Source organism: Chenopodium album, chromosome 20 (genome assembly GCF_948465745.1).
Source record: "Chenopodium album chromosome 20, dcCheAlbu1.1, whole genome shotgun sequence".
Lineage (NCBI taxonomy): Eukaryota > Viridiplantae > Streptophyta > Magnoliopsida > Caryophyllales > Amaranthaceae > Chenopodium > Chenopodium album.
In genome coordinates, this window is record NC_137853.1 from 37236218 (window position 1) to 37259833 (window position 23616).

The window sequence follows — 23616 nt, forward strand, 5'->3', positions numbered from 1 at the left end:
TTTCCTTTTTAAAAGAATACTTTCTACTATGAGAAAATAAAAAAATTCCATTACAATCTTAATAAATTATACATAAGTGGCACAACCCAAACCTTATAAAAAATTCCCAACCCCTCTTATTTTCCTTTGGGGTTGAATTATCCTCGTATTGCAAGATTTTCTATCACTATACTTTGTACTGTAATATAAATCATTCAGCGATTTCTTATGTACATATGGCTTAAAAAATAGCTTAAATTATCCCGCAAGATACAACCGATTATACAATGACATTCCCGAAACCTTCTGGCTGCCTTCTTTAATTAATCATAGAGCACAAAGTCTTATATGTGGCTGGCGACACCGTGTGGCAGGGGTTACTTCGTAGTGTAATAGGGGTTACTTGATCGGTGTTAAAGTGGTTATTTCGTCAGTGTTATTGGGTTACTCGGTTAGTGCTATAGGGGTTACTCAGTCAATATTACAAGGGTTACTTGGTCAGTATTACATGGGTTACTTTGATTTTTTTTATAAGTAGTCACACGGTGTGGTTAGCCACACACAAGACGGGCTGATCAAAGAGAGGTCCCAAAAACACAGCCCAAAACACAAATGCTACAAGCACTAGACCGAGGGAGGCCCAATAATTGTGAGTAACTAACCAAATCCTTTTCTTGCTTTCTAGTCTATACTACTTCTTTCTAGTTCCCGCTTTAAAATAAAAAGCGTTTTGCTTTCACAAATAATTCTCTCTCTTCGCTCCAAATCTTCGGTTCTTCCCTAATTTGTTTCTGGTGAGTAATTTGGCCGCTTAATTTCTTCAATTTCTTGTTATTATACGAATATCAATTGCGTTTTTGTTGATTGAATTTAGAGCCCTGTTTTCCGAAAATTAGGGTTTCTTACAGTGTGTTGGAACTGAACATTTTAGGTAATGGCGACGAACGAGGCTAAACCAGTTTCTGAAGAAGCTAAGATGGATCTGTTTGAAGACGATGATGAATTTGAGGAGTTCGAAATCGATCTTGGTAATAATTTTGAAACTATTGTCTTCTTTAGCTTATATTTTCTTCGCTGTGTTTGATTTCATTGAATTGTGGTACAACCTAGCAATTTGCTAGGTTTTGATTTACGCTGTTTTTTTTAGTTATTGGATTCTAGGGTTTATGGTTGTCTCTTTGATCATAATTTAGTATATGCATGTATCTTATTCTTGATTTGAGGAAACAGTTGTGATTTTTGTCCATTTTTGAATCAAAATGCAGGTTTAATTTATTACTTTATTTGAGATGCTCAATCATCTCAATTGTATTGTGGTTATACTATCCTCTAGTACCTTGATTATTAATTGTATGAGTTTAGGAACATTGGGTACAGTTTTAAGCAGTGAACACTATGTTTAGATTGATAATAATATCCATCTCGGTTGGGGTCGGATGCATTATGTTCTTAGCCTTTAGAATCTTAAGCTACTTTATCGCTTAAAAAGAAGCTATGAAGATGGTTTGGCTGATGATTAAAAAGCTGTGTATAAGGAGAGTATACCACGTAGTCTGTTAGCTGTTTCCACCACAAATGGCCTTGGATATAATATGGTAGGTTGATGACCCCCTCTCACGCTCTTGTCTTTGAGAGGTAATAGCGTAATATGAGTTGATCCTTAAACAGGATGCAACCCTGAAAGCATACTTGAGGTTATTGAAATTAAGACACTCTACTCTAGCCATTGATGACTTAAATACCTGTCTGACAAACCAATATCCATGTGAAGTGAGTCAATCAATTGTAGGCTAAATTGAGTTTTGTATGAGTTGGGATATAAGTGTTTTCGGTTGGTTGTCTATTGAGCCTACTAGTATTTAGCTGTTTTTGACTATCAACCTCTAGTGGTCTAATAAATTACTTAATCGGCTGGCAACCTCTGAACTCTAAAGACTTATCTTGAAGTTCTACTGGACAAAGATACATTAATTAAAGATAGTCCCCATCTATCCTTTCCTCCTTTTTCACCATTTTCTACTTGTGTAGACAGTTTCAGTGAATAACTGTTAATTGGTTATGAGTTCTCTCTATGATAACAAATGATGACGCTGTTTATACTTTTCTGGGATAGAGGGTATATCCGTATATCTGAATCTTGGACCCCTCCTCTCCCTGACTCCCTTGATTTTGAAGGCTAGCCTTTGGCATATCTATGTGTGGGGTTGGCTTCTAGGAGGCGCACTCCTCAAGCCACCACTGCTGTTTTTGTGTGGCAAAGCTTCCTTTGTTACCCCGTGTCTCCCAAGAATAGCAAAGAAAAAGGGGAAACACAAGATTTGTCTCCCATTTTCCCTAATTACCTAAAGCATCCTTCAAACTGCCATCTTCAGCCTTTACACTTTGTTTGAATACATGTGCCTCCTCCCTCTGTCTCAGTGACTCAGCTCTTGAAGTCTTCATAACATATGTTTCCTGGTGAAACTCTTGTCTTGAAAAATTAAGCTTTCTGCTTTTTTATTTTTTTAACGGATGCAATGGGCTTTTTTGTTTTTTGCACTTGTGAGGTAATGCCTTTCGTTGATAACTCTCTCCTAGAAGTATCTGTAACTAAGAATAATTTTTAGCTTTTAATTATCACATCATACCATTGGCCCGAAATCCAAAGCCCTATATTTGGGCTATATCCTGAGTAGTATATGTGTTTAGTTTTGTAGGAAAAAGATCCAATAGTCAGATCTGAACCTTTTAGACTCATATCCTGAAGATGGCTAACATAGCTTTGCCTGTTAGGAATCTTTGAACTTCAAAAATTTATTATTGTTTACTCTGATAAAATTATGTAGCTTATGCTAACAAAGTAACAAGTGTCCACCCACTCTAAGTGAGTTACATTGTAGTTTGCTAGGCCCTGTAGAGAAACTAAAGAAAACATACATTTTACCAATATAGTTCGATTTTAGGTTGATTGAGAATAAGCATATTGGATAAATTTAACTAAAGTATGGCAAGTTAGGTGTGCATCCATCACCAAAATGCCTGACTCTGGTTTATTATTGTTTACTCTGATTGGATTATGTAGCTTATGCTAACAAGAGTCCATCCACTCCAAGAGAATTTCATTATAATTTGTGGGGCCAGGTAGAGAAACTAAAGAAAACGTACATTATACCAAAATGATTTGATTATTGGGTGAGCGAGAATAATCATTTTTTACAAGTTTAATTATAGTTGAGTATGGTAGTAGCGAGAAGCTAGTTGTGCATCCATCGCCAAATTGCCTGTGTCTGGTTTACACACTCATTTCATTGAATTTTATTGGCTAGTTGCATCTTGACTATTTTGTAGCTTTTAGGACCTGATTGAACTCGTTCTTGCAATATATGGAGTCTCTAATTTCTGGCATTAATATGTAACATTTGCATTCTCTTTAACATCATCTTTGGAGCACATGCTTTTATGCTGGTGCTGAGGTTACACAGAATTCGTATTATTTATAAGAGATAATCAGCAGTAGAGTGAGCTTTGCATTTGCACTTGGGAGTATGTGATGGGCACAGGGATTCCATAGTCTGAGGACTTGTAATCTGTATTTGCAGCAACTGTTATTGTCTCCACCTCTTAAGGCTTAACTGTCGAATTTATGCAGTTTATACTGTGATTCAACATGTCTGGATAACTTTCTTAGGATTGAGACAGCTGAAGACAAAACAATTGTAACCTTGCAAATGGATAATTTATGCTTTTAATGTGGATTTATAATTGCTTCGTTACACAATTAAATATTTATTTATTCCTACTACAGAGTGGGACAGCAAGGAAGAAGGCAAGGAGGTGACACAGCAGTGGGAAGACGACTGGGATGATGATGATGTCAACGATGACTTCTCTCTGCAACTTAGGAGGGAGTTGGAGAGTAATGTTGCTGAAAAGAAATGAATCAGTTGTTGATGGCTATTGGTTATTTTCAATCCAACTATCATCTTTCTCGAAATTCAAGTTGAGGTGCCTTTTATCCCTGTGATAGTTTTCCAAATGTCTCAAATATTCTATTACGGGCGATGTGAAATTCTATTAATGGAAATGGAAATGGAAATGGAAATGGAAATTGAAGAAGATAATTGGTCATGATAAACTTTTAGTTGGTATCTTAGGAGCATCTATGGATTCTATGGACCATTATGATTAGTTGAACTTGTTTCTGTTGTACTGTATAATATTCGACATTGTTTGGCTAGGCTTTCAACTTTTGCTTTTCAATATTCTACTCGTATATTGATTTTATGCGTTGACGATATATTTTCCTAAAAATATTGTTGAATTTTTATATTATGGGTTTGACTTTTTTTTTTATTTTTTATTTATTTTTTTTTCATTACAATAGATTTGATTTCGAAAAGATTATGTAGGAAACATAGCTTGTTCTTACCTGTACAAAATTAAAACTTGCTGTTACAAATGTAGATTTTGAAAGTTAAGCCAATTCAGGATAATATTCTATATATTTCAATTTTTTCCCATAAAAATGAAGGGAAAAAAAACTATGGAGTACTTAACAATTTTGGGCTTTTGGCCACTTCACAAGGCACAAGCTAGTTTAGAGTTTAGACAATGCTTTCAAGTTTCAATTCCTTTTGTTTGTGGCTTTTTAATTTTCAGTTGGCTTTTCAGTATTTTTGCCTGATTTTGCTGAGTAGCTTTTCTTTTCAGGAAGGACTTGTTGAGACCCCCAACTTCAAAAGTCCTCGTTTTGATTTTGAAAGCTAATGATATGAAATGACACCACAAGCTCCTTAAATTAAAAAGAGAAAATAAAAAAAGGGTCAGATAAATGATTGTTCCAATGTTCCACCACTATATATGCCCATTACTATTGATAACAATAAATCAATATTTCTAAACAGAGTTTGCTAATTACGACCCTTTGGATTATTGATAAGCTAATAATATTTGTTTTTTAGGTAATAATAAATGTACGGATGTACCTCTTAGTGCTATATTATTATTTTTATTTCATTTATTATTTTCAATTTTAGCTCCCGGTTTGTAGACATTAAGGCTATATCGTTATTTATTATTTATTTTTTTCAGAAAGGGTAATGATATTTGTGAAAAATATTCGATTTTACAGCTATGGTTGGTAACTTGTGAATGTAGAATATGAACGAGTTGCCAATCGTTCCATGCATAGTAATTGAGATTAGAAGAATCAAGAATCATTAAAAATCAACTCTTTGACACCCTTGAATACCAAAATTGCTCTTAGATATCTTATTGTGTGATAAGCGATTTTTTTGGGTGTTTAGGTATATTCATAGTCAAAGATGAGTATAATCGATGATGATTTCTATTTTGAGTGAAGCTAAATTATGGTACCAAACTTCAAACTATTTCAGAGGCATAAAACTACAAGTGTCAAATGAGGTGCTACCTAGATTTGAATCTAGTAGTCACCTTACAAGACTATTTAAATTACATTATCAAACTCATCAATGGTAAGATTGTGCAAGAAATGATACACTTGTCCTACTTATTATTGTAACTACACGTTTGTAAAACAGTTTTTAATAGCATTGTTGGGACCCATATGACTAACACATGACTCATCAAAAGATGAAAAGATCCATCTTATCGATATCTTAATCATAAACAAAAATATCTGCAAATTAAAGCACTCAATTCTATATCATCAAGAGGACCAGCTGCAAGATTTGTCCTGTTAATTGGCTTGTTACAGCTATTTTTCTATGTTGTTTTGGAACGGTTACAAAATTGCATTTAGCAAGAGCCAATTTCAAAAGACATAACCAATCAATATTAAGAAATATCTTTTCACCCGATTTTAGTATATGGTCACAAAATAAGAAATTGATGTATCATGTTACATGTAATGTTGTTCAAGTATCATCTACCTAATTTGCTATTTGCATACTAATTTGTTATTGTGCTGGACTTTTGATTTTTAAAGACTAGGGACAACTATAATCCCTCTATTGAAAGAAAAAGAACGCTCTGGCCTCTGGTTGTGTACATCTAAACCTCCTTAAACTCACCCCTTAGTGGGATATATACTAGGAATTTTTGGCTGAAATACTCATCACTAAAAATCCCGAAAATCAAATGCTTAACTCATATCAGCATATAATGCCGTACATAGAAAACCTATATGTACAATATATCATCAGGCTAACAATACCCTCATCCCAACTAAAAAATTTACAAGCCTGTGAATTATAAACTAGTCATACAATACCATAACATGAAAACTAATATTACATCAATTGTTTATGAATAGAGAGATAACCCAACAGACAAAGCCTAAATGAAAGGCTTTGGTCTGCAACGTTCAATGTGCGACAAACATACTCACACTTGTACCTAACACAGATCAACCGCGACATGGGCTGATGTAGCATTGCTTCCTGCATCGCCTACACTTGACACAACTTTAGGCGACAGCTTGATGACAGTGCAGGTTCGACAAACCGGACAGAATGGTGATTTAGTAAGCCAAACATCAACACACTGAACATGAAAGTAGTGGTGACAATTAGGCAGACTTCTGCAGTAATCACCAACCTCGAAACTGTCTAAACAAACCGCACAATCAACAATCACAGCATCAGTACTATTATCAGCATTAGCAGCAGCAGCAGCAGCAGCAGCAGAAGTTTCTTTCTCTGAAACTGTCTGTTTGCTGTACTCGAAACACGGCAGTTTCTTCAGGTCTTGCAGAGTCATGCCTGCACCCTTAATGTAAGGAACACCATCTGCTCCAAAACCTCTATTAAATGCCCTCCCAACAATACAAATATGAATTATCACCAAAATTGCAATTCCGCAAAATAGCAAGAATACAGATATGATAATCTCCATTACCATATATATTCTGTCTTGTCAAAACAGGATTTTACCAATAAAAAAATTTGAGTATTTTGAGGGGGGCTTCAAATATGATCATTCATAATGGTGTATGATGATTGATGATGATCTCTCCTCGGTCAAATTTCGCCGAAAATTTGCTTAATTTGATTGATTTCCCTCCTAATTCTCCAAGATTTGATGAAATAATCATATTTATGCATCATAATTATGATTTAATTGGTTTTTGTTTTGGTTTTTAGGAAGAAAGAATGAATAAAAATGGAAGCATATAGGAAGGGTTTTTTTGATGTGTTTTTTTTTTTCTTTTTTTGAGAGGTGGCGAATATAAATCAAGAGAATTTATGAAAGAGGGATGAAAAATGAGAATGTTTTAGATGTGATTTTTGTAGGCTAATGACATAATATATTTGTAGGAAGAGGAGAAATCTAAAAAGTGGTCCACTTGACGTGGAACTAAATTCTTTATTTTTTTTTTTATTTTTTTTTTTGTTTTTTTGTTTTTTTGTTTTTTTGAATGCATCTAAATTCTTTATTTGGTGCTTATATATATTCTTTAATGCACTTATTTAGAATCACCAATTAGACTTGATTTTAATGATGGTTTGAATAAAATATTAATTTTATAAGTACTACGGTCCAAGTAGTGTCCAAGTACAAATTTACTTCTAGTAAAAATCTTATGTAAACCAGTAATGTTTACTCGTCCCACAATATAATGTCAGCTTTTGATATCGAGATTAAGAAAGATGTTTTAAATTTGAATTAGAAATGAAATACTTGCATATATATTTTTTGAATGACAAAACAATAATTGTATATTACGATGTATTATTCTTTGTTTATAATTGAATTGATGACATGTTTTCTATCATTCTAAAATAGTTGACTTGAAATATAACTCTAGAATTAGAAATAGTGTTAAAATAATCATGAAATTGTCTTATGTTGCTAAAATTATATTTTTTTTTTTTTTTGAAACAATTATAAGTTGATTAATTAAAATTTCATAAATATGCCAATTTGAAAAAAATATATACTTCATTAATTTGTCACAAAGTAATAAATTATAAAATTAATTTAATGTCATAATATGTTAATTTAAAAATTATATATAATTAGTTACAATGTCAAAAAGTAACTTTTAATAGAAATTTTTTATTTCAATTTCATTTTAATTTAATTTCCAAAGAAGGAAAAAGGGCTCTAAGATAATCAAACTTGATTGATCTAACAAGAAACCCTACACACAAAGGAAAAAGGCAGTTGATGGCCAGCTATTGGTAAAGGATATTGTCACCTTCTTTTTGCTTAAAATAATAATGTAACGACGCGTATAAAGCATATATTGAGTTGCTTGATCAACATCATTATCATTTTCTCTAATAAATGAGATGAAAGGGAGCTATTAAATAATCATATCATTCCTCAAAAAAACTTTTACACAATTTGTCCTAGGCAAAAATGTCAACTTACCAACTTGCAAGATAATAATATGAAAACTTGATTTATCTTTTGCTACCTTGGATCAATAATTTCATTCAAACACAAATCATCAAATAAGACACTAATATAGCTATATATATGAACATATTTTCTAAAACAAGAAACTTTAGATTTATCCACAGTTCAGTACCATAGAGGCATAGACCATATATATATATAGCACTAGTAATAGAGAACAAATTAAAGCAAGGATGATTGATTTGCATATTGTTTTAATTTTCTCAAATATTATATAAAATGCAATATCCAAATTGATGTGCATTAGCATATTCATAAATACCGTCTCAAGGGGGTCATTAAATTAAATCAACATAAAAAAAAGCTCACGACTCATAATATCCAGCTAGAAGGAATCCATGGGAAAAAACAAGAATAAATTAAACTACTACGTATATTTTTTGAAGATATTTAAGGCTTTTAAAATCATTAATCCAATAATACTCCCAAAACCTAAAAAGAGCAAGATATAATCCCAAAACTAGTGAGTAGCCCGGGGGTTGCCCTGGGTTACTACTTTTATAGTTGTGAACAACTTATTTTAAGAGCATCCCAATAGTTTGAAATTTTGAATGTAGTATGTGTTTTCAATACTTTTTAATATAATATTATATTTATTATGTAAGTTTAAAGCAATTGACTATTAGCCTAGTAGTTAAACAATAACCTCCATCCCTTCTAAGAGGTCAAGTGTTCGAATCTTCTCATCGGCGTATAAACGTTTTTAGTAACGCCTTTTAATATTAGTATAGATATAGATAGATGGATGATAACTCTAGGAATATGAAAGATACTAAACTTTGTAATACTTATAATAGATAATCCTATATGTGTATTGATTGTATTCCTATCTTCTTATTCCGTACATTAATTAAAGTATTTTATAAAAATTTCTTTCTGATTTTGTTATAAATTGTTTAATTAGTGGTATGTATATAGTACATGGAAAATTTTGGATTTTGCAATTCAATTAAAGAATGCGAAATTAGCTACTCGTAATAAGAATTATGGACGGATTACTCACCAAGCGCTCCATAGGTCGTCATTACACAATAGCATATGTAAAGTTTCCTCAAAGAAAAATCTAAAATTAATTATTAATTAAATATAAAAAATTACTCCATAGGATAGAATAGGATAAGGAACAGATATACTCGTACTTTGTATGTGATTATGTACGGAGTACTGATTTACATATTTGTACGGAGTATTTAATATGGAAAGCTATCAAGTACTAATACAAAATCAATTAACATAGACTATTTACAAAATTAATAACGACAGCTCATGAAATTCTTAATTAGCTAATACATCGTAATTAGGATTAAGAAGCAATAAATCATTAACCTCCCTTGGTCAACAAGTTAAGGATAAGATATATCTTCTTTAATTATGAAAATCTCGACCTTCTATTTGTAGAGTTTTATTGAAGGGCCACGGATTGACATTTTTAATTTATACAGTACTTTTTTTTTTTTGAAAGATTTTATTTTGTACTTGCCCTTCGTAATTGGTAAATAATTAAGTAATTAATTTATTAATTTTTGATTGAAGATTGTATAGGGAAAATAAGATAAAGAAAAAATAAATAATGAACTGTTACAAATTATAATTACAATAAATATGGGCCCTCTTATACAAATGTTACTAAAATTAAATTGATTGAGGCGTTACGTGCCTTGACAACGACAAAAAACTATAAAACTCAACTAATTTTGGCAGTTCATAATCAAAGGGAATAAGTATAAACAGATAGTGTATGTGAAATCATAGAGATGGATACCATTCTTGATGACTTGATGTTATACCATTCTTCTGATCTAGTGCTATTCTTAGCTTGTATGTTCAAGTTATTTAAGTTTTCCATTCAAATAATTATTTTAAATCTAATTAATTTATATTTCATGTGAATTAATCTTATTTTATTACGAGTACCTTTTACATTATCGAATCTTATAAAATTAACTTTCTGAACATGCAATATAGATTTATTTTTTTTGGGTACATCATGTAAATAGATATTGTATATATGCAGTATGTTGTTGATGTTAATAAAATTAATTAGGACCAACAACTCAAATAGCTTTGAAAATAAATAGGGTTTTAATAGAATATAATTAGTAAGTATAATAATAATTTGGTTCTTATTATTCGTTTGAAAGGAATTATAGACACAAATTACTTATTTCAAAAAAAAAAAAAATTATAGACACAAATTACTAGAATTACGAATATTAGAATATAGCATCTTGTTCAAAAAAAAAAAAAGGAATTACGAATATAGCATCATATGAATTTATGTATACAAGTTTTCTTTCAGATAAATTAAAAAAATAAAAATTCAAATAAAAAATAAATTTTACGAATACAATGATACGAATATATTATCATAAACTTCTCATACACAATTAGGATTTTATGTTAGAAAATAAATACAAATAAATAAATAAATAAATAAAGGGTTCAAACAAGATTGGTTAGGATTATTTGTTTAATTCTTTCAATAGAGTCCTTATGACACCAAGTTAATATGATATTTTTTTACAGAAAAACAAAAATTTCCATATATGTAAAATTAAAGCCAAATAATATCGCCAGGCCAACTAACAAACTAATCCGCTAACAAGTTGTATTTGATTGGATACCATAATCCTACACTGGAAAGAATAATATTTATCCTATTATAGAATTAAAAATAAATATTTGCATTCGCATTTAACCAATTATTACAATTTTAAAATATATCTGTTTCAATTCCAGATAATTAAGGTAATTTGATTGGCAGTAAAAAACGTGTTTTCCTAAGCCAATTTAACTTAGTATGACTTGTAAAACAATTTAACTTCACCAAAATTGTGTCATCCAAAGCCCTATAAATACTTATATACTCATCAAACATAAGTCCATAATCTAAACACACAAATTCTCAAACTTTGATATTAAGAAATTCTCAAAATACAATTCGTAGAGTCTGGTAAGCTCTCTTTTCTCTCATTCAATTATGTAATTGCAACTTCTCTTTTTGTTCTTCATCACTTAGAACTTTCAATAATGTCATTAGTTATTACGTAGTGTAGTATTTCCTCTTAATCTTTCGTAAGAATTATGTTTTTTGTTTCAATATTGTAATTACGAATAGTAGTTTTTTCTCTCAATTCTTCAAAAAAAATCTATTATTTGAGTTTGACCTTAAAAAGACTATTAGTTTTTTCATGCTATCAAAGTACTCGTAAGAAAATTTTGGTGTAGTTTGTGGCTTGTATACAAGTAAAAACATGTTCTAGTAATTAATCATAGTAATCTTGTTTCAATTTGATTTTTTTCAAAAAGAATAATCATCATAATATTTTTGTTTATCTGTTACAAAAATAGTGTTATGAATTAGATGTTTTTTTATATGCAATATAGTTATGAATTGATGATACAAAGAGGAATCACGGGCAATTAGTATTTTCTTTTTTAAGTTTTAACGAAACATATATCCATTATAAAGAATTGGTTTGCTATTATTTTATTATTCTTATTGACTTGACCTAATTGAATCTTGAAATTGGACGTATTTGACTTATTCATAATCAGAAAATAGAAAGATTATTTTTCTGTCTTTTAAACAATTGTAATTTTACTAATTTATAATTAAGTTTGAGTGATACTTATCTAGTACTACCTTGTACAATCCGATGAAAAAGCCACTATACTTGGATTTTAAGAGAATAACAAGTGGCTATGCTACCTCGTACTTAACGGATCCCAAGAATAAATATTAACACTAAAATATTTAAGCAATAATTTATCTACTAATTCATGCTATAATTTTCACTTAATTGCTTACCCCACTAATCACTCTCGAACATAACCTTATAAGTTCTTTACTGTATTAGATACATAGCACAGTCATTATTCACTAATTCTATCAGTTTTATGATAATCAATTCTATCATTTATTGCTTGATACGTGAAAAGTCTCAATACAATTGATAATTTCTAATTCACAAAAGTGGTATATATATATATATATATATATATATATATATATATATATATATATATATATATATATATATATATATATATATATATATATATATATAAAATTCAACCTTTTTTTATGTATTATATATCCTCTCTAATCGTGATTTTGATCCAGACCAAGTGCTGATATTACTACAACATGGTGAGCCCTAATACAATCAGAAACACCCTTGGAGTTATAGGTATATATCTATATTTTCCCTTTTTTTTTACCCTTTTTGCCTTCAAATTCATCCAACAATTATACTAATATTACTTGATTTTTTTTTTACCAAATTATTGTGTTTTTGCTTAAATCTAACAAAACAACACTATCTACTTTGTGTTGCAGGAAACGTCATCTCTTTTGGATTGTTTCTTTCTCCTGTGTAAGTTATTTTGTCTATTTTGAATTGTCTAAACATTAATATTCTTCTTCAAAAAATAAATTAGGAAGCTCAAAAAAATACTTTTTTTAACGCATAACATTTACACTTGACACTTTAAAAACTCGATCGCAGTATAATTTAGATCTTATTTAATTTTAATAACTAATTATTATACTCGTATGATATTTATGTGGTTGAATAACTAATTACAGGCCTACGTTTTTGCGAATTATTAAGAACAAATCTGTGGAAGAATTCAAGCCAGATCCATACCTATGCACGGTCATAAACTGTTTATTTTGGTGTCTTTATGGTCTTCCCGTGGTCCATCCAAATAACATCCTTGTGACTACTATCAACGGCATTGGCTTGGGCATTGAGCTAATCTACCTTGCCATCTTTTTAACTTATGCCTCAAATTCTAAAAGGGTAATACTTCGTATATCTTTTTTCGTTTGATTAATTAACATAATAGATTTGAACTAGTAATGTGATAATAAAATTCGTACATAGAAAGTAGTTATTTAGTTTATTTCATTAGGGTTGCATTCTTTTGAATATTAATGTATTGTAACATATTTGTATATTGCAGAAATTTATCATTTCGGTTTTGGTTGGAGAGGTCATCTTCTTTGGGGTAATACTGCTTTTAACATTAGTGTTATTCCACAACACCGATAAAAGGACTATCTTTGTTGGAGCCTTTTGTGTCGTCTTCAATGTTTCCATGTATTTTTCACCATTGACAATCATGGTACGTTTTCTATTCCATCCTATAATAAAGATTATTTATGTTTTCAAATATCTAAAGTATTTCAAGGATTATGTAACGTTTATGAAATGAGACTAATATATGATTTTTTAATTGCAGAGAAAAGTGGTGAGAACTAAAAGTGTGGAATACATGCCCTTTTTTCTAACTCTTGCGGGCTTCTTGAATGGTGTTTGCTGGACGGCTTATGCATTCATACATATTGACCTTTGGATGGTGGTACATTACTTGCCTTTATTCGCCTTTTATTAAAATTTTGTAACACCCCGTATTTAGGCGGTAAAGTTCCAGTTATGTTCATCTAACAAGTTAAATTTTTTTGTTTACACGGTAATTACTATACTCCATGATTAATTACTTTTGTGATTATGTTGGCAGGTTCCAAATGGTTTGGGAGCAATTTCTGGAATAATCCAGTTAATATTGTATGGAACTTATTACAAGACCACACCAAAACCCAGCAAATTGGATGGTGTGAAGCCTTTGCAAGTTGAACTCCCACCAAGCAAGCATGTGGAAGAAGTTTAAATTTAATGTCATCATTTTTTTCGTAATTTTAATGCTTTAGAAATACAATTGTAGTTTATTAGAGAAGAGTTTTGCAGAAGATGTTTTAGTAAATTTTTAAATTTATGCAAGTTTTCAATACAATTTATTTTGGCATTCAATTATGTTTTTTTTTATGTTCAAGCAATTGTTATTTATGCATATAAGATGTTTACAACAAGAAAAATTATTTATTGTTATTTTCGGTAACACACTACTACCACATAAAATTAATTTGTTTAGAAAAGTTCAAAAGGACAATGCATTGTATTTTTAATTGAACTTGTTCGATTGGTTTTTATTTTTTCATTGATTCATCACAACTTTGGGCCTTGGGCCTTTTTTGGTTTGCCTTAAACTTAATTCCAAAAATTTCAAAAAAAAAAAGTTCAAAAGGACAATTCATAAGTTCATACAAAGAATTTAATTAAACAAAAAAAAATAAAATAAAAAAAAAAGCTGGATAAGGAGTGAAAAAGTAAGACTACTCAAGCTAATTTACCATTCATCTTTGAAATTATTTATAGGTAGTACTTTTTTTTTGACGCAATTTATATGTAGTATATTTTTTTTATATATAAACTTGTTTTATTGTTTTAAGATTTAATTTAAGACTTTTTTTTTAATTTTACAAAGTAGGGAATTTCGATTTTAAAACCTTGTATAATTGTTCCTAAGGCAGAGGGGCATAAAAAAAACTTAAAATTTTCTTGTTGATTTAGATAAATTGTGTTTTACAACTTTTTTTTTTTTTTTTTTTCTAATTTTTATTAGTTGTGATTTGAGAGTGTTTGATTGGAATTCCAGTTACAAACTCCTTACAGATTGTAATTATATGCAACCGTAAAAAAAGAGAAAAATGAGTGACAATTGGAAATTGGAGAAATTGATTTACAAGTCTGGCTACAACTAATGCAGACTTTTAAATTGGAACCACCAATAAGTAGAATGTTTTTCCCATTTGTAAATGCTCACAATTACCTTTACTTTTTCACCATAATTACAAGTTGGATGGTATCTCCCGCAAAAGCCAAAGCAATAATCAATAATCCAGACATTATAGTCTGGTTGCTTCGAAAAGTTCTAAAATCCACCATCGTCTAAGGTCCTCGACGTCTTTGGAAGCAGAAACAACTTTGCTGCTGATCAACAGGGATCATTCCCCCACCTTTCGATGTGTCAATTGCCTCCAACAAGGAAACTACTTCGTCCATTTCCGGGCGCCTATCGGGATTAGCATCCCAACATTTCTTCATTACATTAGCCAATGCACTTGGGCAACATCTTGGAATTTCTGGCCTTAGATTCTGTGGATCCCAAGACGAACTAATTCAGTACCAAGTAAAAGGGCAGAAGGGAGTAACATGATGAAACTTTCATGACAAATATCATAGTGCATACCTGGCGAACCACTGCAGAAGTCACCTCTGAAAAACTGAGGTCGGGATAAGGCATGTCGCAGCAATATATTTCCCACAAACAGATGCCAAAGCTATACACATCACATTTTCTGTTATATGGATCCCCATTAAGAACCTGAAATAAATCAATTTCACAAGCTGTTAGTGACATATCACAAAATTTCAAGCCTTAGTCTTTGAAGATCTTTCATTAGGACTTTTTGGCTCCTTAGTTCTCAGTTTTCATTAACAGCGCCCAATCTAAATGTTCACTGCTCTACTCTTTTTGTTCTGTCCATCAGAGGTTACGGAATGAAGAAACGTATTTGGGTGAATCAAAAAGGAATTCTTCCCTGATATCGCTCATCTTGTAAACCATTAATCAACAATACTCCAAAATTACATGACATCAAAAAGGATGCAAAAAGTAAAACCCAATCTCTAGGAATGGTAGCTTGGTAAAATTTTATTACACTACTCAACAGTTTCCAACAGTTCATGGGGATCAGAGCTGGTTTTTTTTTTTTTTTTTTTTTTTTTTTTTTGCTTTCTTTCTAGTTGGGGGCTAGTACAACAAAAACACCAAACAATCTACACATAAATATTTCAGATTTTCCCTTCTGAAGACAGTCCTACAACTCCAGGCAACTGTTTCTAGTAATTGAATGAGTTATTTTAGGTGATCATCGAGCTAAGTCACCATTTGGGCAAACAGAAATAGTAGAAAACAAAAACCAGGGAAAGGCACTGGAGCGAACTGTTCAGTTGCATCCCATACTCCCATAGTCCCAACCCATAACCCAAACCTGCTCAAAATTGATATTGGTAAGGGTGAGAGACTCACCTCTGGGGCCATATAACCAAGTGTTCCTGTTTCTCCAGTCATATCACTAGGATTTGAAGCCTCAACCCGAGCAACACCAAAATCTGCTATTTTCAAAGTCCTTGATTTATCTAGTAGCATGTTCTCTGTCTTTACATCTCTATGAACAATCTTTTCAGAGTGGAGATAGCTCAACCTGTTGAAAACACAATGGATTACGTTGGATGAGTTTGCCAAAATATTTGTCATTATAGAATTTATGTGGTGGTTACATATAATTACCCCCTAGCAAGATCAAGCGCCAACTGGTGGACAACCTTAAAAGCTAGCTTCTTCCTTCGGTTCTTTATGAGATAATTCTTCAGGGCACCCCCAGGAAGATATTCCACAACAACACAGCAGATATTAGTTGGCATGCTGATTAGACCACTTTCTGTTTGTATTTGCAGTCCTGATGCGCCCATCTTTGCCCCAATAAACTGCAGTATGCATCAGAGAAGTATATGATTAAGAGCTCTGATAATAATAACATAATAATTCATCATGTATTGGATTAAAAGTAAAAAGTTGCAAAAAAAACTGGCAGTCTGCTCTTAAGAGTTGTAACCATGTCACTTAGATGATAAAGATCATTTTTCCTACACATAATACAAATTAATAAAATATTGCATATAATATACACTTTTACACATTTACACTGTATAGCTTTTCTCATAACTTTGGGCTTAAGGTTAAACTTTGGACTCCAAGAGTTTTTCTCTAGTCCAGACTGATGGAGTAGATTGAAATTAGGAACTTTACAAGTCCACTTAAACCCTTGAGCTGGAGTCAAAGGTAAACTATGAATTCAAAAGATTTTAAGAGCTTAATAGCTAGTCTAATAGCGATGACCTTTTCCTAAATTTAGAGAAAAAAATAAAACAAAGGTTCTAAGTTGCAAAATTATTTATTAGTGCAAGGATGACTAATGACTGATGAGGTTCATTGAGTTTAATTTTGCAATTATAGGTAACCATTGCGCCCATCTCAACAAAAAACCCCTCCCCCCACCCTCTTCAACACACACAAATGAGACATCTCTTCTGGCGTTGGGGGTTTTGGTATGATATGGTATATTGTAGTTGTAGAGTAGCTAATTGTCAAGATCAGGAAATGATGTTAAGACAACAGAACAGAAAAATTCCTTGGTTCACTTACCTCATTCTGTTAAAGAATTTGATGGTTCTGACCTTGCCCGTACTCTCAAAATGAACAATTCGATAGAAATAAAAAGTCAAGCAATAACGCAGAGCATGAAACAAATGGTCACAGTTACTAAATCAATGGAATGCCAGGTAATCATTGTCCATCTCAACAAAAAACGCCCTCAACTTTCCCTTATGAAGGCAGCCCCAACTTTTTCAATTTTTTTTTTTTTTAAAAAAAAAAAAAAAACACTACTGATTTCTAGAATTAGATGCAAATGTTTAGTAATCATGTAAAGTTATCCAAGAGAATTAACTACCACACCATGGAAACATAATGTGTGGGAATTAGATACGAAGTATGATTGATTGATTGTACCAATACTTTATTCTTATGGTGAAGAAAAAAACATGGAATGGTTTAACAAGAACTACACATCTACACTTCCAGCAAGATGAGCCATCTTGAGCTGAAACAAATTTCAAGGAGCCAAGTACCCATGTTATAATCCTTTTATCCCGAATTACGAATTATGTAATTCATCAATATATGTACTGAGCTATAATGAAGTACCAATAAAAGATTAGTATTCAAGGAGCTTTTCTAAAATTACCCGTTATCCAACTTTGACTATGCCCTCTGTTACATATAGGTGTTTGGAATGTGAGGAGGAACCGATGCAACCCCTACGAGGCTACGAGCTAAACTCATTTCTAGTAATACTCTCCCTTAGAATTCTAGAACGAGTAACCCTCATGTGCCACTCTCCTAATAAATGATGGTAGTGGTCATAAACTCTTAAGTATTAAGTTAGGATACATTGAGGAATTACAATTATTCTACGCTGGTAAATTGAGGACCTATTTGTCAAAAATGGCAAAGATTCAAACAAGAACATGTTATTCTATGCTGGTAAATTGAGGACCTATTTGTCAAAAGTGGCAAAGATTCAAACAAGAACATGTTATTCTATGCTGGTAAATTGAGGACCTATTTATCAAAAGTGGCAAAGATTCAAACAAGAACATGTTATTCTATGCTGGGTAATTTGAGGACCTACTTGTTAAAAGTGGCAAAGATTCAAACAAGAACATGTTTTTGAAACACCCCACCCCAATAAGAAAACCGGGAAATTCGATATGAAATGTACGGAGTAATGATTTTTTTTAAAAAAAAAGCCTACTTTAAAAAGTTTGACAGCTTTGACCTCAAATGTCAAATGTGGCCTTTATGATGGCTAAGGATTAGATAGGTGATCTGCAATGCTTTCATCATAAAAATCATTTTCGGTATTGATACAAACAAATAGATAAGGCTTCTTGCATAAGGTTCACATATATAACAAGTTAGGCACATACACTGGCAATTACACATAGGAAACTGATAAAAATCATAATTACAATTCATTTGGATAAGCTTTTAGAGGGGGAAAAAAAGCTTTAAAATCCTATATTAAAACTTGAGGTGTTTGGCACTGTATCCTAGAAGTGCATTTCAGAAATAAAATTGTTAGGTAATGTTCGGCCCACTCCTTAATTTTCCACTCTTTTTTTATTATCCTTTTTACTTTAATAAAAACAGTAATCTAAATCAATTCAAGCTAAATAAAATAAAATAATAATTTCAGTCTCCCTGTCTTCTAAATTCCATCCCCTTCCTGCTGACCAACCACCACCCCCAACCACAGTCAGACCTAGAAACGTTGATTTAGAAACATTCCAAGAGACTTGACCAAACATTACTTTAAGAGCCTAGATCTCGTCATCATCTATACTTTCAAAATGATATACCTCCAACAACCTTAATGCCTTCCAAAATTGAAGTGATACATCCTCCGTACTAGTCCACACACAGGATGACAGTAGATTTGACATAATCAGAGGTAATCCAGACAGAAGTTTCCCCAGATTGATAAAGGGCATTTAATAGTTATAATGCATTGAGCTTAGAGTTTCCTTACAGTTTAAAATGTTGCTAGAATGATTTACCCCCCATATAGTCCAATTAGCATACTAACATTACTAAGAGTGTAAGACATAGATCTAGCAACCTATGTTTTATAAAATTTGAAAAAAAAAATGAAAAAAAACCTTAACCGCTCATGCATAAAAAAGAGCATAATCCAACAAGGAATACAGCAGAGATTATGAACAATTAAGAATTCAAACATACATGACTAGTCAATCATGAACACCGCCTTGAGCAATTTCATCACATCTTATGATCGAAAACGAAATCATTTAACTTGAAAGCATCTAAGCATAAAGCTTTCCAAATATGCAAGATTGTGAGATTTTGTCCATGCAGCCTGATTCAGTACACTCTCTCCAATGATTTTTTCGCTTTTTATTAAATTCTTGCTCTAGTTCAGAAGATGCCAAAAGTACATAAAGAACAAGATAAAGAAATTCAAGTTTTTCCATCCACAGTGAGAAAGCAGGAAAAAAAAATTCAGGATTAAAGACCTTAGTCACATTTGGATGGTTAAGCTTATGCCACACTGCAACTTCCTGCGTAAAGGCTGCCCTGAGTGAAGCTATCTCAGCTGCTGTTCTCTGGCCTTCTTCACCCCAGTCAAGCAACTTAACTGTAGATTAGAGAAGTATTAAGTCCATAATCTCAGGATAAAACTACACAAACACAGTCGATTTATCCACGGGTACGTGCATAAAGAGCTTAAGTGCTTAAATTCGATAAACATTACGAAATTTTTACTAAAACAATTAACCAATCTGACATCAATAAAAGATACAACATGGCCAAGTTGGCTTATAATGCATCACCCAACAGTTTGCATTAACTTCCAAGTCCTTTATTAATTTCATGTTACAGCTGATATCACGTGAAAGATTGACATCAAAAGTTCAAGCTAAACCCGTGGTTTTAACTCACAGATTTCTCAGAAAATACCCTCACAACGGTCCATCGCCATCTTCGCAATACGATTTACAACCAATCAAAGGCAGAAAAACATGCCACAAGTAGTTAAAAACTCCAACCAAATAAATTTAGAAATAGAAAGGAAGCTATGGACAATGACATTAGCATTATACATATAAGAGTATACAAGAAAAAAGCCAAGTCATTTTAGAGGACCACCTAATGCATTATGCATAATGCCTAATGTAACAACAGACCGACCAAATCTCAGTGGACCTCATCAGGATTCTGGAAACCAAACCAAATTCAGTATCTTCTAACTTGAACATAACATCAAAGCTAATTAAAGGTAAATCAAATAATTAATTTCTCTAATTACATACTTCGTAATCAAACACAGTACTACGGAGTAATACGGTTATGATATATGCAACCCTAAGGGCTAATAAATTGCAAAAACCCATCTTGATTTAAGTATGAAATTGACAGTAACAAGAAACAAAAGGGTAAAAAAAGAGCAGTAAAAATTTTCACTCAGGCATTACAACAAACAGTTGGTGAGCAAGACCAAAAACAGAGACAAAAGCGTCGGAAAACGCTCACCGGCGACATCTAAACTGTCGTAAATCCCACGATGGACGGTCCCAAAAGTGCCACGTGCAATGACAGCCTTGATGATGAGTTTAGAAGCGTCGATCTCCCACTCAGGTTTAGCATCACTACTAGTTTGATGATTATTATCACCCGAATCATCTTTTTTCTTGCTTTTTTCCATAGTTAATGCTCTGCTAAGATGCCTTTCAAGCTGTTCATCTAAGCTCTTCAGATCAATCTGATCTGCCCTCACAAACCCACCATCTCCACCTTCCTTCATCTTTTTCAACAATTCAAGCTCAAAAAGATGGAAAAATGGAAAAGGGTATTCAAGAAATTACAAAAAATTGACAAAGTTTGAATCTTTTTTCTGGGTTCTGGGTATTTCTGGGAAAGCTCTGGTTTTTGGAATTAGAGTTTGAAAATTAGAAAGATAGATTAAAAAGGGTAATTGAATGGAAAATGATGGGAAAAAAGAAGGGGTGTATAATAATTGTGGAAAAATTGAGAGAATTGAAATGAATTGATTTGGTTGGATTGGATTGGGGTTGAATAAGCAAAGGAAAGCTGGGGTTTTTCTCTCTCTCTCCAATTTCAGAGTATCGTCAACCATGTGAGCACATGGAACTGCCTCATATTTGACTTCATGTCTTTTAGACTTACACCCGCTTTACTCTCTGCCTCCTTTCCACCCCTCATTTATTGCCATGTTTTTTTTATTCATTTATCTTTTTACCGTTATATTCATCTGATTTTCATTTACATCGTTGGTATACATCTGTCTCGCTTAGGCACTTTGATTTTTATCATAACTTTAACTTATCCGGTTATCTAATCATGCCAGTTATAAGAACTTAACACTCTGTATATGGTTATTTAATCACTTATCTATATTTGAATGTAATTTGTTTGAAATTATACAATATGGACTTAAAAATATATAGAATGGTGAATTAGGGCCTGTTTACTTCAGCTTAATTTCAATTCAGCTTCAATCAGTTCAATTCAGTTCCTAAATTCCTTTCTCATAAAATATTCATTTCAGCTCTATTCAGTTCAATTCAATTTAGTTTAGCTCCAATTAATCAATTCAGTAAATGTGAACAGGTCCTTACTCACACATTCTTGAAGATGGCAAACTTTCATTAACTTATTATAAGAGTCCTAAAAGCATTAAAAATTACCCTTTTTTTTTTTTTGAAAACAAAAAATTACCTTTATGTACTACTACATGAGTTAATAATTTTTTAGTACTCCGTATAATTTAGACAGTTTCCCTTAAATATATTTAAGGTATCATAAAAATTATTAAAATTACCCTTAGATTGATTGCCGATCAAATAAATTAATGAAAGCACGCCTTATACAAGCAAAGATTTATTGAGAGTTACAATTTTAAGGAGTAATTTTTTTTTTTTTTTAAAAAATTTACACACATGTATCCTTACTCTACGATGGTGAAGCTAGGTTATGATAACACAAGACCAAATGATAAAAGTTCTAGATGAGTTCACATACCCCGTAATATTATTTCAGACAATATATAGGACTAATGAGTTAATGAAGCTAATTTGTAGTCTTTTTTTCTTTTTTTCTTTTTTTTTTTTTTTTTTTTTTGGGGGTAAGGATTATGGATAGAATTCAACAATTTTATACACACTCCCTCAGTCCCTCTAACTCGATGTAATGTTCATACTATTTTGTTTTTGTTACTTTAAAATAATTTCAAATAAAAAGAACAGACATAAACACCACTACTTTGTTAAAAATTCAGATGACAATGTATATGTTTTATTAGTAATTCATTATACAACTTACTCGTTTTTTATACAAAATCTCAAAAACTAAACAATCACTTTTGTATGCACCCGGTTTTCAGTAATTTACTGTACATCGGGTTCACTTTTGTCAAATTTAGTGTCACTCTTTTCAAATTTAGTGTCACTTTTGTCAAATTTATCAATGAAGCATAAATAACTCTTATATATGTCAGGGTAACTTTTATGCGTTTTAGTGTAACTTTTGCGCATTTTATTGTCACTTTATAACGGATGTTCAGTAATTTACTGAACAACCGTTTTATTTAAAAGTTTGTGGGTAAAACATACGCTTATACTTTTTTTCAATGTGTACTATTAAAGCTAATAATTTAAAGTGTGGATATTTTTGGTTCTCAAGCAAAGAAATGAACACGAAAAACATAAAAGGCACCATTGTATTGGTTTAGAATTATTCATTACCTAATTAATATTCCTCAATAAGGTATTTGTATTATTTTAATACATTATTAGCCTTTCATAATTGTTAGGGTGTTTGTACATTTTCCTTTTATTTTTTTTTTAAATTGTTTTTTCTCTTGTTGATTAATCATATCTATTAAATGAATTTAGCTACAAATAAAGATGAAGATGAGAGAAAATGCGGTGGCCTTTTTAACTAGATGTAATTGTGAATTATGGAGGATTAGGGGTCGTAATTTATCCACCTTTTCAACAATAATAACAAGGAGGAGGAGAATTTGGTCCACAAACAAGGCTTTGGAGTTTTCATATTAAAACCAATTAGCAATAATAGGAGTTATTCCTCCACCTTATAAAGTGGAACCACCTATCCTCTTTCTCCAATGTGGGACACTCACAATTGATACACATTGGGTTCCAACAACTATGTACA

At 31.7% G+C, this 23616-nt stretch overlaps 4 protein-coding genes across 4 annotated transcripts; 2 read left to right on the forward strand and 2 right to left on the reverse strand.

The window, feature by feature from the left end:
• The first annotated feature begins 880 nt into the window (after window positions 1-880).
• On the forward strand, window positions 881-4218 carry LOC145599020 (protein DELETION OF SUV3 SUPPRESSOR 1(I)-like). The gene is made up of 2 exons (XM_081655431.1): window positions 881-1007; window positions 3764-4218. Exons 1-2 carry the CDS (start codon window positions 914-916, stop codon window positions 3895-3897), a joined length of 228 nt encoding a protein of 75 aa, XP_081511557.1. The 5' UTR covers window positions 881-913; the 3' UTR covers window positions 3898-4218.
• A 2118-nt stretch (window positions 4219-6336) lies between these two features.
• LOC145597164 (RING-H2 finger protein ATL65-like) lies at window positions 6337-6834 on the reverse strand. Its single transcript, XM_081653321.1, has one exon. The coding sequence runs from the start codon at window positions 6832-6834 to the stop codon at window positions 6337-6339; it is 498 nt and encodes a 165-aa protein (XP_081509447.1).
• A 5680-nt stretch (window positions 6835-12514) lies between these two features.
• Window positions 12515-14043, forward strand: LOC145597165 (bidirectional sugar transporter SWEET6b-like). The gene is made up of 6 exons (XM_081653323.1): window positions 12515-12557; window positions 12707-12743; window positions 12956-13172; window positions 13336-13497; window positions 13615-13734; window positions 13894-14043. Exons 1-6 carry the CDS (start codon window positions 12515-12517, stop codon window positions 14041-14043), a joined length of 729 nt encoding a protein of 242 aa, XP_081509449.1.
• Window positions 14044-14910: 867 nt separating this feature from the next.
• On the reverse strand, window positions 14911-21672 carry LOC145597952 (serine/threonine-protein kinase 52-like). Its single transcript, XM_081654232.1, has 6 exons — window positions 20953-21672; window positions 19935-20056; window positions 16567-16763; window positions 16306-16480; window positions 15463-15597; window positions 14911-15368 (listed from the first exon to the last, which is right to left on the reverse strand). Exons 1-6 carry the CDS (start codon window positions 21221-21223, stop codon window positions 15162-15164), a joined length of 1107 nt encoding a protein of 368 aa, XP_081510358.1. The 5' UTR covers window positions 21224-21672; the 3' UTR covers window positions 14911-15161.
• Window positions 21673-23616: the final 1944 nt, after the last annotated feature.

Bases quoted from the DNA above. Each gene is read 5' to 3' on its own strand.
- LOC145597952 (XM_081654232.1), bottom strand. From the start codon at position 21,223: ATGAAGGAAGGTGGAGATGGTGGGTTTGTGAGGGCAGATCAGATTGAT. The intron at 16,481-16,566 runs GTAATTATATGT...TGTTTTCAACAG, and splicing joins GCGCTTGATCTTGCTAGGGG to GTTGAGCTATCTCCACTCTG. The intron at 15,598-16,305 runs GTGAGTCTCTCA...GATTTATTTCAG, and splicing joins TTGGTTATATGGCCCCAGAG to GTTCTTAATGGGGATCCATA.
- LOC145597164 (XM_081653321.1), bottom strand. From the start codon at position 6,834: ATGGAGATTATCATATCTGTATTCTTGCTATTTTGCGGAATTGCAATT.
- LOC145599020 (XM_081655431.1), top strand. From the start codon at position 914: ATGGCGACGAACGAGGCTAAACCAGTTTCTGAAGAAGCTAAGATGGAT. The intron at 1,008-3,763 runs GTAATAATTTTG...TTCCTACTACAG, and splicing joins GGAGTTCGAAATCGATCTTG to AGTGGGACAGCAAGGAAGAA.
- LOC145597165 (XM_081653323.1), top strand. From the start codon at position 12,515: ATGGTGAGCCCTAATACAATCAGAAACACCCTTGGAGTTATAG. The intron at 12,558-12,706 runs GTATATATCTAT...TTTGTGTTGCAG, and splicing joins AAACACCCTTGGAGTTATAG to GAAACGTCATCTCTTTTGGA. The intron at 13,735-13,893 runs GTACATTACTTG...TTATGTTGGCAG, and splicing joins ATATTGACCTTTGGATGGTG to GTTCCAAATGGTTTGGGAGC.